The sequence below is a fragment of the Monodon monoceros genome, unplaced genomic scaffold, assembly GCF_005190385.1.
Source record: "Monodon monoceros isolate NGI ecotype Baffin Bay Population unplaced genomic scaffold, NGI_Narwhal_1 Super_Scaffold_12, whole genome shotgun sequence".
In the NCBI taxonomy this organism is placed as follows: Eukaryota; Metazoa; Chordata; class Mammalia; order Artiodactyla; family Monodontidae; genus Monodon; species Monodon monoceros.
In genome coordinates, this window is record NW_021703768.1 from 13,079,963 (window position 1) to 13,092,973 (window position 13,011).

A 13,011-nucleotide genomic window follows, 5' to 3' on the forward strand; every position below is an offset into this window, starting at 1 on the left:
GGTAGCCAGGGTCAGGGTTCATCATCGGGGGCTAGCCAGGGTCAGGGTGCATCATTGGTGGGCGTCCAGGGTCAGAGTATCATTATTGGTGGTCAGCAAGGGTCAGGGTGCATCATTGGGAGCTGGCCGGGGTCAGGGTGCAGCGCTGCATGAACAGAAGAGCCAGCGTGGCTGCCTTCCTCTCAACCTCCACTTCGTAGGAATTGCTCCTGGTGACTTAGCTGCTTACTGAATAGTTTCGATCAAGAAACACAGAGCAATCAGAAGTATTATTGGAAGTTTTCTTTCCAGGACATTTTGATATTTGAAATAAAATATTGGCTTTACTTGTATTAATGTTATCGCAAAGGGAAACAATTTTTTTATTGTATTTCTACTTTCATAAAACTACTGTTTTAAAACGTAGATCAGGAACCAAAAACATACATTTTCCCCACATGATAGCCACAGAGTTCCACATGGCCTCAACAAAGCCACCGCTCTCGGCCAGGGATAAGGGCTTTCCTAAGCTGGGAACGTAACCCTGCAGTTCAGTCACAGACCAGCTAAAATATAGTTTAAAAGCTTTTAAATGTCACAGCCTGAGAGCCTCTGTTCTCTGGAGTAATCCTGAAAATGTGAAAAGCTGAGCAGTTTAGGCTCTGCAGGGATTTCCTCTCCTGTCTGGGAAGATGCCCCCTCTGACTGCCCATAGGAGGCATGGAGTTATCTTTGTGGCAGAAATTCATCTGTTACCTGGTCAGTGAGAAAAATCCCCCGTATCACTTGTATTTCAGTTGAAACAGCATTTCCATCTCTCAGAAGTGGAACAGGGTTTCTTATGGCTTAGAATATTGCTATTTCAGTCTCCAAATATTCCATATAAAATCTGCTGTGGTTGGTCTAAAAAGAACAACAAAAGCCTTACACTAGCATCTTGTGACAGTTTAGTTATGGAGAACAGTCATAACTACCTGCATTTAGAAAGGAAAACAGACTTTCTAAAAGTTTGGGGCTACATTAAAAAAAATTGTGTCAAAGTTATTTCTTCAAAGAATCTCTGTTCAAAAAAGCCTTCCACTTTCTGGAGCTTTGTTTGTGCCACAGATTTCTTTTCTTGGCTTGTGTGGTTATTAACAATGCTGAACGTGAGGGCAGGATTTTTCCTGATGATCCTGGATCCTGACCATCGCCAGCGTTTCTTTGTGCTCAGTGAGTGTTTTTGAATCTTGCTGCTTTTAGCACATCGACCTTTGTTTATTGTCCATTTCTTGAGTGTTTTTTGAGCCTAATGTTGTCTCCATGAGGCACTGTTGCTGAGTCTGTAACTCACCACCACACCTAACTCTCTTCTCCCTCAGTGTCAGAAAACAAACAAACATTAAGAAAGAAAATTCCTGGACTCCCCTGGTGGTGCAGTGGTTAAGAATCCGCCTGCCAACGTAGTGGACATGGGTTCGATCCCTGGTCCGGGAAGATCCCACATGCCGCGGAGCAACTAAGCCCGTGCGCCACAGCTACTGAGCCTGCGCTCTAGAGCCCGCGAGCCACAACTACTGAGCCCACGAGCCACAACTACTGAAGCCCGTGCACCTAGAGCCCGTGCTCCACCACAAGAGAAGCCCGCGCACCGCAATGAAAAGTAGCCCCCACTCACCACGACTAGAGAAATCCCATGCACAGCAGCAAAAGACCCAATGCAGCCAAAAATAAATAAATAAAATTAATTAATTAATTTTTAAAATTCCCCTTAGAATAGAAATAAAGATTAAAGTTATGGTAATTTCCTTCCTTTTAAAAAATATTTTTCTCATAGCCTCTTGGTTTGTGTCTAATTTGGCATTGTTTAAAATGATTACTTTATAAACTGATATAATTTAATAAATTAATATAATGTGCACATATATTATGGAGACCAAGTAATAAAAGGAAGAAATCAGGAAGATTTGGGCAATAGGAATTTGGAGAAGCCTTAAGATGTTTATTACTTCCCATCTCCCAGCTGGATTCTGTGTAAACTCTCTCACATTCTCAAATTCTCAAACTAATTTCCTTACAGCTCCTGTGGACAAAGTAAATGAGGATCCATGGGAAATGCTATTTCATTGAAGTGTGGGGTATAATATTCTTTCACAAGAAGTTTTTCTCCTCCTTTCTGGATTTCATAATTTTTGGTCTTAGTTTTTAAAAAGTATAGCATGAAAGTTTTCAAACTACACAGAAGTAGCGAGAATAGTACAATGACCTTCCAGATGCCTGTCCTGTAAATTCAACATGAGTTTGCCCCTCTTACGTCAAGTATCCTCTTGCTATTGCTGTGCTGTAGTGTTGCAGAGGAAATCTTTGCCAGCTGATCATGTTTCAATCCTAAAGGCTTTGTGAATATCTCTAAAAAATAGGCCATTTTCTTGCATAACCACATCCTAAGCACCTCGCCGTTAAGAGTGATGCTTTGTTGTCTGCTAATACCCAGCCTCTGTTCAGATTTCTGCAAGTACTGCAGAGAAGAGGCACATGGGGTCTGCCCCTGCGTTTGGTGGTTAGCCTTTTCATCTAGAATCCTCCCCCCATCCGCCCTTCTCTTTTTCCCCTGTTGTGACTTGTTGAAATAACGTTCAGTTGTCAGAGGAACCAGGTCCCTCGTTTTGCATTTTCTCACTTGATCTCTGGTAGGCTGTTTAACTGCTGGTCTTTCTTCGGCATTTCCTGTAACCTTAGAAGGCAGATGGGAAGACCCAGTCAGGTTCGGGTTCATTTTGGTACCAGAAGCTGCGCAGGTGGCTCAGTATGGTTGCTCCTGTCAGGAGGCGTGTGCTGTCTGGTCCCACATCTGCAGGGATTCTGCGGGCGGTCTTTGGGGCAGGAGGTGCAGCCTGGTCCCCGTCAGCCTCTCGGGATAGTTCACTGGGCGCTGATGACTTTTACCTGAACAGGTGTTGTAGTAGTAGTTTTTTTTTTTTGGTTACAAAGAAGTTTTTTAATTTTATTATTTCTACATTTAATAGCTAGATTTAACTGTAAAGAGGAACTTTCCTTCCTCATTGTGTGCTTAAATAATTAATTTTCTCCTTTAAGAACCAATTTTGTGGATGAAGGTTGGTTCCCTTTAATCAAAACCAGAGAGCTTTTCATTAATTTCTGGCTTTTTAGCTCTTTTTTTAACATCATTAGGAATTAATGGACTTCCGTATATTCCGTGTATTTTTTTCAATTGTGGTAAATTTTTTTAGGGTCTAATGGTCCCAGCCACTGGCTCCGGTGTCCTTTTGACACAGTCACCTTATTCTCTTCCTTCCCTGCCTGGCACAGTGAGGCGTCACAGCAGGTATTTATTTTTTAAGTCTTGGTCCTAAGCAGATACTTTCCTCTGTCAGATCATCTCAGACCTTGAGTCTTGGAACGACGAGCTTTCTCAGCAAATGAATGACTTTGACACGGAGGACCTCACAATAGCAGAGCAGCGCCTGCAGCACCACGCGGACAAGGCTCTGACCATGAATAACCTGACCTTCGACGTCATCCACCAAGGGCAGGACCTCCTGCAGTATGTCAACGAAGTGCAGGCCTCTGGTGAGCAGCGCGTTCCGCCCTGGGACGGGTTTCATGTCCCCGCAGGAACGCATCCGGTTCCTTTCAGGGTGTGCGCAGGTCACTTACCCCTGTGATTGCGGTGTTATAAATACCTGCTCTCTGAAAGGAAACGTTTTGCTTTCTTTCACCCACATAATATGATCACATTTAACATTGACTAGTGTACTTACCCTTAATATTCCTGCATGTTATTTCAAGTGGCACGAACTTTAGTTTTACAAATTATATGTTGTTGGATCTCCACGAATGAAATGTAAACCCCAAGAAAATATTTTCATGTCCTTTATTTTTTTCTTAGTTTTATATTTTACCAGCAGATGTCACTATAGGCTCAAAAACGTAGAGGGAACTGTAGTGTTAGAAACTTAGCAACAACCTGTGTCCTACGTTACTCATTTTACACAAGTCAAACTAAATGCTTCCTCAAGCGTGAACGGGTGTACAGTGGATAACAACGGAAACAAACCGAAGTTTGTGCATTTAAAAAGGACTCACTTTCACCAGACATCAGTGTAGGAGCAGAAGTAGATTGATAGGAAATGGGTTTGCTTTGATTAGCTGTACGTCATATTTGGCTTTGGACCACATCGAATTTATCCTCTGAGACATGCTCGGAGGCAGGCATAAACCTCCTCTGCTGCCTCTGACCTCCTCAAACTTGGCCTTCACAGTAATGGCTTGGCCCGGCGCCGGGCAGGTAGTTCACAAATGCAGCATGTACGTCATGCTCCCTTAAGAACAGGTTGAGTTACGGTTTTCTCAGGGTACATGCCCAGTAGTGGGATTGCTGGGTCGTATGGTAGTTCTGTTTTTAGTTTTTTAAGGGAACTCCATATTGTTCTCCATAGTGGCTGTATCAGTTTACATTCCCACCAGCAGTGCAAGAGGGTTCCCTTTTCTCCACACTTTCTCCAGCATTTATTGTTTGTAGATTTTTTGATAATGGCCATTCTGACCTGTGCGAGGCGATACCTCATTGAGTTTTGCTTTGCATTTCTCTAATGATTAGTGATGTTGAGCATCCTTCCATGTGTTTGTTGGCAATTTGTATATCTTCTTTGGAGAAACCCATAATTCAAAAAGAGTCATGTACCACAATGTTCATTGCAGCACTATTTACAACAGCCAGGACATGGAAGCAACCTAAGTGTCCATCGACAGGTGAATGGATAAAGAAGATGTGGCACATATATACAATGGAATATTACTCAGCCATAAAAAGAAATGAAACTGAGTTATTTGTAGTGAGGTGGATGGACCTAGAGTCTGTCATACAGAGTGAAGTAAGTCAGAAAGAGAAAGACAAATACAGTGTGCTAACACATATATGTGGAATCTTCAAAAGAACAATGGTTCTGTTGAACCTAGGGGCAGGACAAGAATAAAGATGCGGATGTAGAGAATGGACTTGGCACGGATGGTGGGACGAAGCTGGGACGAAGTGAGAGAGTGGCATGGACATATATACACTACCAAACGTAAAATAGCTAGTGGGAAGCAGCTGCATAGCACAGGGAGATCAGCTCGGTGCTTTGTGACCACCTAGAGGGGTGGGATAGGGAGGGTGGGAGGGAGGGGATATGGGGATATATGTATATATATAGCTGATTCACTTTGTTGTAAAGCAGAAACAAACTAACACACCACTGTAAAGCAATTATACTCCAATAAAGATATTTTTAAAAAAACAAAAAGAAAAGAACCGGTTGAAGTGCTGTTTGAATTCCGGGCCTCCCTTCAATGTCCGCAGGCGTGGAGCTGCTTTGCGACAGAGACGTAGACATGGCCACCCGGGTCCAGGACTTGCTGGAGTTTCTCCACGAGAAGCAGCAGGAGCTGGATTTAGCAGCCGAGCAACATCGGAAGCACCTGGAGCAGTGTGTGCAGCTCCGCCACCTGCAGGCCGAAGTGAAGCAGGTAAACGAATGTGCGGAGTGAAGGGGACCCAGCCGACAAGCGAGCGCTCGATGAGTGCTCTCCTGGTAGCTCGGATGTGTAAGCCTTGGGGCAGATTGTCCCTGATCAGAACACAGCTGTCCTGGTGTAGAATACAACACACCCCCGACACACCACAGCTAGTGTGTAAAATTGAGCCAGTGCCTGGGCAGCTCTGTGTTTACTCTGGAGTGGAGAAGCCTTCGTCACCCAGCAACTGGTCACTTGAGAGTCACCTCCACTTAGCTTGTTTTGTTATTGGTCGTCTCTTGCCTGAAACCCTGACCACGTTGCTTCCCGGGCTGAATAACTATATGATTTATTTTTTTTCCCCAAATAGACTGTTATCAGTCTGGCCGGGATCACAGGCTGTGTATGGCTTGGGTCTTCTTGTGTTCTCAGGATACGATACTCCCATCTCCCAGATAGCATGGCAAAATAAAAATGGGACATTTGGAAGAGATTGCTTTTGGTTCAGTGCCAGTGGGATTCCGTGCATATGTATATTTAGCATGTCTGTGACATTTTATCACGTGAGCAGGGAGACCATGGAAGTCTGGCTTTCTGGGATTCTTGTAGTTGTGTAGAAAGGCATCTGTTTGTTTGATTGGAGGGGCTTAATGGTTGCCAAATGGCTGCTGTAGCCCCAACTATCACCTCCACGTTCCAGGTATCAGGAAGGGAAAAGCATATCAAGAAAGAGGCAGCACCTGGATCAGAAAAGAAATGTGTTCCCCAAATGGCCCAGAAGCCCCTGCTTTGATCTCAGTGACTAGAATTGTGTCATATTTGCAACCAAGCTGTCATAGGAGCTGAGAACTGGCTTTATTTTAAGCTCTTTCCCAAGTTGGGATTTTCTGAGTAAAGGACATGAAGAAACTAGGTACTGGTTAAGTAACCAGCAGTTTCTGTCACAAATGATTACCCAGAATGACCTTCCACATCCCTGTGGCTTCCATGGTCAGAACTGACTTCTCATTCTGTGATGCTAAGAATCTGGTGGTGTGGCCCTGAGCATTAGCCAACAGCTAAATTCATCCTTGGGTCAGTGTGCTGTCTTAACACTGACTCTAAAGTGGAAAATACATTAGTGACATCAAAACAGTTCCCTTATCAAGCACTTTGCTAATTCTGCATGTCCATGAGGCCTAAAAGGAGTGAAAGATATATATTTTTGAGTATCAGGGAATTCTTTGCAATTGTAGGTTTTCTCGTATGTGATCCTCAGTCTGTTTTGACCTGTGGATGAATGATCAATCCTCCGGACCCTCCACCTCTTCCAGCTCCCACTTGAAACTAAACATGACAGAATTAATTTTAAAATGCAGCACTTAACGATCAGATACCAGGGAAGGGTAGCAGGCTGTTGCCAGTAGGATCACGAGGAAACCCCTGCTTCGTAGCTAAGTGAGCAGCTCGACCGCCGCGCATTCGGACTGCGTCACTGCTGGTCCATGGCCTGGATGCCCCAGAGGGGCTGCTGCATGGAGTTCCCTGTGTCGTGTTTCAGGTGCTGGGCTGGATCCGGAACGGAGAGTCAATGCTGAACGCCGGGCTCATCACGGCCAGCTCGTTGCAGGAGGCGGAGCAGCTGCAGAGGGAGCACGAACAGTTCCAGCACGCCATCGAGGTGCGGACGCCCGGCCTGGCCTCGGAACCCGGCCTCTCCAACCTCAGGACCAGCCTGTTAAGTCCCCTCACGCGGCACTGACCCTGGGAGCCGAAGGGGGTTCAGTGGAACCCCAAACGGCTGCGCTTACGAGCCTGCAGTTCGTTACAAGAGGGGGAAGCAGTCTGGCAACTGCAGTGATGGGAGGCTGTCCATGCCCACCAGGGCGACCTCACCGCAAGGGTCCCAGAGGCCGGGGGTGGCTCTTGCTGTCCCCTTGCTGTCAGGGCCCTGGCAGGATGCACCTCACCTGTCGGGAACATCTCGGCACCAGGGAGCCCGAGCTGGGGTCTCAGCTGAGGTTTTTCACATTTTGCTGATGTTATAGACACAGTTGCTGCTGTGTAACCGGTCTTGAAAAATCAGGGCACTCGGGGTGGCTCTTCAGGACCGGGTGCCAATCACCAGTTCCCTTTCCCCCATAAACAGTGCTGTGCACAGAGCTCCTGTGACCCTGGGGAAAAGCAGCGTCCCTCACCAGAGGGTTTTGTGCCTCGACGGGGTCAGTGCTGTGCCGGGACTTGAGCAAAATGGCTCGGCCAGTCACTCTCACAGCATATGGATTAATTCATTTTAGAGTATTTTTGGAGGGTTGGGGGAGTTAATGATTGTGACAGGTGGTCTCAAGGCACAGACAAGGGAAAGAGAGCATTTGATGATAGAAAACTTGTTTCCTGCTCTAGTTATATACATATTCTCAGCCAGAGATGAAAACCAAAGAAATTACCATTAATGTCTTCCCTAGATTAATTTACTCTCAACTACTCAGCGCCAGTGGACAGACACTAACACTTCTCCCTGAAGCCCAGACTCTGGGTGAATCTTGTGAAAATCGTACCCTGTGCCAAGTGCCTTCTAGTAATTAAATCACTGGTGTGCCTCACCGTCTGGGTAACGGACAGGATTACGCTGGGTACAGTGTTTTATGGGGCCATTAGTACCACTTCAGGTGAAACGCAAAATTTTGCCATTGTTTAAAAAAAGAGAAAACTCTGTGTCCACAGAGACCCATGTGCTTCCCCCTGACGGCTGCCCTGCCGGGCCCTCTGGTTTCCCCGAGGAACCTGACCTCAGCCCCTCACGGAAGCTTCTAGTGAGGATGCGAGAGCAGGAGTTGTTACCGGATTTGCCAGTTTGTTTTCATAGATGCATTGTCTGGCATGGACCTCCAGAGAACACAGTTGGTTCATTTTTAGCTTCTAACTGTGTTTCTCTCTTTCTCTTTTTTTGAATCGGTAGTTTTTGAAAACCTTTTACTCGAGTCCAGAGTTTAAGGTAAAAGTGAAATAAAGAGCATTCACTTAGGCCACCTTTTTCTCCACTTGTTCATTAGCCCCTGGCTGCTATTACAAGAAGAATCAACAGGAATAATAAACTTGGAACATTTCGACAGCTTTTTTAGAATATTGGCTGCTAAGGGTTTTTCCTGCTATCTCTCAAAAGCTGGAAAGTCCACAACCAAGACCCCATTCTGGAAAGTCCTAAGGCATTTCATCATTCCCTGGATAAATATAAATAGTTGTTGGTAGGCGTAAAAGCTTTTTTTTAACTAACCTGTCAGCTGTGGTTTTCGAAGCGTCCTAGTGAGTGTTAACTGAAGTCGTTCCCGTAAAAGCGAGCAGGCGGAAGAGCTGCGGCCTTCCCGCTCCTTCCCCGTGAGTGCGCGACACCCCCGCTGAAGAGCTTTCCGCTCTCTCCCCCCCTTAGAAGACCCACCAGAGCGCACTGCAGGTGCAGCAGAAGGCAGAAGCCATGCTGCAGGCCAACCACTACGACATGGACATGATCCGGGACTGTGCCGAGAAGGTGGCCTCGCACTGGCAGCAGCTCATGCTCAAGATGGAGGACCGGCTGAAGCTGGTGAACGCGTCCGTGGCCTTCTACAAGACCTCGGAGCAGGTAGGGCTCCCCGCCGCTGCCGCCTGCTGAGCCTGACTGCACGGCACGGCTCAGTCCTTACCTCGCCGGTCAGTCCTGGGCCAGTCGAGCAGAGAAAAGCGGCATTATGGGATTAAGATTATTCCTGCTTCCCTTACGTATCAAAGAGAGCAGGTCGGAAAGGATCTGAGGAGATGTCCCTTTTCCTCTCATTTAAATGGATGGCCTGACACAGGGCAGAGAGAGGCGGGAAATTCACCTTGTATCTTGGCCTTGTTCTGAAAGCCTGCATGGCCGCACGCCAGGTGGCGGTCCCGGCCCTCGGGCCGGCACTCGTCATCCCATGGGTGCCGAGTGGTCCCTCTGAGCCCAGATTCTCTCCTGCCGCAGGTCTGCAGTGTCCTCGAGAGCCTGGAGCAGGAGTACAAGAGAGAGGAGGACTGGTGTGGGGGGGCCGACAAGCTGGGCCCCAACTCCGAGACGGACCACGTCACCCCGATGATCAGCAAGCACCTTGAGCAGAAGGAAGCGTTCCTGAAGGTACGGAGCCGGCCTTCCGGGTGTGGTGCCTCAGTGACGGGGTTCGCAGGCCCCCCGAGGGTCCACCTGAGCCGGTGGGGCGTCCGGACCGTCAGTCCCGCAGCTGCGGCCACTCCTCCGGCCCCGCCTGCCTCGCAGCGCCCCTGCCCTGGAGAGAGATCGTGGTGACCCTGCCTCGGCCATAAGTCAGCTGATTGGAGATCTTAAAATCTTGTTTCAGTTGTCATTTGTACTCTCCTTCTAGTTTCCACAGGCAGAGAGCTAGATAGAAACCTGTGTGCATAAAGATCGGGTGGAAGTCACAATACCAAGTGATCCTGAACAGACACGCAGAGAGATTGATTTGGGGGAACAAAAATGCCTAGAGCTTAAAATAATCTTCCTTTGGAAATTCAGCCTTTTGAGGAATAAAGACTGTCTCAGAATACGTGTGAGCCCAGTGTAGAGTGGACACAAAGCAGGAACACCCCTTGTGGTTCACAGGACCAGTTACTAATACTGTACTTATTCAGGAAGTGTTTCCTGCAAGAGAAATTTAATCCCATTCAAGGCCTGGCTGAAAGTTTTAACTCTGAGAAGCTTTAATGAGGCACTTATCAAGCCTGCTTTGTCATTTGTATATATAGTCCATACCTGAGTTACTGGTATGCTTTGCAACAATTAAATTTTAAACAGTGGTCAAAATGTTTAGATACATTGACTTTGAATGTTTCCACGTTGCATTCTTTCACTTGTGAAAAAGTTCTCCTGAGGTTCTGCTGGTGGCCACTCAGACCTATGAAAACTAGGTGTGGTGTTTACTTTCCAAGTTACTTGGTTTAGTTTTCCTCCTTGCTCCAGCATCCTGACCTCTCTGACACCATTTCCTGTCACATTTAATCATTTCTGTTTCTGTTTCATTTCTGAAGGTGATCCTCTGAGCTGACAGAGAGTTATTGTTTAGTCTGGGAGAACAAATTGTAACTCTTTGAAAATTCTTACCTGGTAACTTATTATGAGCTTCCACCACAGAGATTTTCTTTTTAAGCAAATCAAGGTGGGAAAACAGTTGGAGCTTCCCAGGGTCATTAGTTGTAACGATTCCAAACAGGACCTGAAAGCCCCACCGCTGCTTGTCGGTGCTGTTTAAGTTTAGGAAAGGTCCACCACTACTGGGATGTTTTGAGGTGGAATCGTTACAATTGCCTCTCTTTCTCTGGAATCCATTTAGTATAAAACAAAATTACATACTACTTAGTTAATATAATTAAGAAAGATATTTAGGTAAAATTACAAAACAAAAATAATCACAGACCTGGTCAGATTCTTTCATTCAACTAGGATTATGTCTTTGGTGTATTGGATATCCTTTAAACTTACTATGGAAGTTTAAAAATGCTTATGGAAATTAAGAGAAAGGATAATGAACCCCCATGTACTTCTCACCCAGCTTCAATAATTACCAACATATGGGCATATGCCCACCCTAACTGGATTATTTTAAATTCTAGATATTACACCATTTTATTTATAAAGACCTCTGTGTGTATCTAAGCATTAAATTCTACCTTTCTAAAACCATTCTACAACCACAATACCATTATTGGACCTGAAAAATTAACAGTAACTCTTATTTTATGTAAAATCCAATGGTGTTCACATTTCTCTGATTGTCCCATAAATGTGTTTTTATACGTGGTCTTGATCAAAATCCAAACAAGACCATGCATTGATTTGATTGGTATGTCTCTTAAGTCTCTTTCAGTCTAAATCCCACCCTCCCTTTTATTAGCATTTGTTAATTGAAGAAATAAGTTATTCATACTGTGGAATTTCCCTCATTCCGGATTTGGTAATTGCATCCTGTGGAGTCATTTAGCACCATCCCGGATTCTCTACATTTCTGTTAGTTGTGTTGAGGGCCTTGACCCGGTTCAGGTTTAAGTGAGTGTGTGGGGTACACTTAGGGTACCTGATGGGTGGTGTTGTGTACTTCCAACGGCATTGCTCCAGGACACACACAGGTCTGCTTCTCCGGCTGTCTCTGTGACATGAGGGTTTTTCAGTGCTTCAGACGTCGTAAGTCCACGTCATCCATTGTGTACTTCCCCATCAGCCTTTCACCCACTGGGTTTGGTAGCCAGTGGTGATATTGTTTCATTAGGAGTTGCAAAATGGTGGCATTCTATCATTCTTTCTGCCTTGATTAGCTGCAGTTATTCCCTCCTCAGCTATTTGGTTATGCTAAAATAGAGTTGTCCCAAAAAAGGGTGGGGGGGGAGGTAAATGCTTGATTCCTTCCCTTTGTTTATGATTTTCAGAATAATGATCTGTTGCCCTAGCAGCCTCTGCGTATGATTAATTTGTTCTTTTAGTATCACCCTGGATTTTAACATTTGGCGTGTTTCAATCAGTTACAGTCATTTATCTTTCTGTATTCAACTTGTCCCACTAGTGGGAGCCCCTTCAAGTCAGGTTGGCTCAGATGTCCTTTTGATGTAACCCTAGCAGTCTTTACGGCTTCCTTGCTGTTTGGAATGACAACTTATTTCGGTCTTATCAGTAGAGACTCATGATGTATTTTTCTCTTAATTTAAAAAAAAAAAAAAAAAAAAAAGGTGTTGCAGCTCCATCTACTGAAAAGGCCTAGGAACGATGACCAGCCCAATGATAACGAGCATCCCTAGTGCCCACATTGTGGGCTTTCAGTGCCATTTACCACAAGAAGGAGACCGAGCTCCTTGAAAAAAAGATTGATTCCAGATCTGGGCTAGGAAATGTGCAAGATATTTCCAATTCTATTATAATTAAGGGATTTTTTTCCTGAACCATTTTGATTTCCTATTTATATCTCTTTTCTCTTAAATAAAACTTTTTTAAATACATGAATGAAATTACTTATTCGGTTTACAAACATGGAATATCAGTTTTCTATTACCACAATAACAAACCACCCCACAATTCAATGGCTTAAACCAAGGGTTAGCAAGCTAAGCCCTGAGGGCTAAATCTGGCCACTCCCATTTATCAGTCGAGGCCACTTTCATCTACAATGGGCAGGTTGAGTAGTTGCAACAGAGAGATCGAGCCCACATGACTCGGAGAGCTGAAAATATTTACTGTCTGCCCTTTACAGACATCCCGGTGCAGCTTAGCCAGGTCCTCTGACTCAGTGTTTCTCCCAAGACTGTGATCAAGTTGTTGGTCAGGGATGTGGTCACCTCAAGGCTCGACTAGGGAAGGGCTTTACTTCCTCTCGGGCTGCAGGCCACGGGTCACCCTCAGTGTCTGGCCACCTGGACCTTACCATGGGGCAGCTCTCAACATAGCAGCTGGGTTCAGCAGAGCAAGGGCTCCAAAACAGATTTTTTTTTAAGTTGAAATAGGATTTATCCTATGTATTCTCCAGACACAGATTGACCAGATGAACGCTTTAGATT

At 45.4% G+C, this 13,011-nt stretch overlaps 1 protein-coding gene across 6 annotated transcripts in view; it reads left to right on the forward strand.

Moving 5' to 3' along the window:
• Positions 1-13,011, forward strand: part of TRIO (trio Rho guanine nucleotide exchange factor) — a 374,102-nt gene that overhangs the window by 235,754 nt on the left and 125,337 nt on the right. For all 6 annotated transcript variants that reach the window (XM_029218706.1, XM_029218711.1, XM_029218708.1 and 3 more), the window contains 5 exons: positions 3,354-3,549; positions 5,321-5,487; positions 7,016-7,135; positions 8,882-9,073; positions 9,443-9,592. In XM_029218706.1, coding sequence (XP_029074539.1) covers positions 3,354-3,549; positions 5,321-5,487; positions 7,016-7,135; positions 8,882-9,073; positions 9,443-9,592 — 825 coding nt within the window. The remainder of the gene's footprint in view (positions 1-3,353; positions 3,550-5,320; positions 5,488-7,015; positions 7,136-8,881; positions 9,074-9,442; positions 9,593-13,011) is intronic.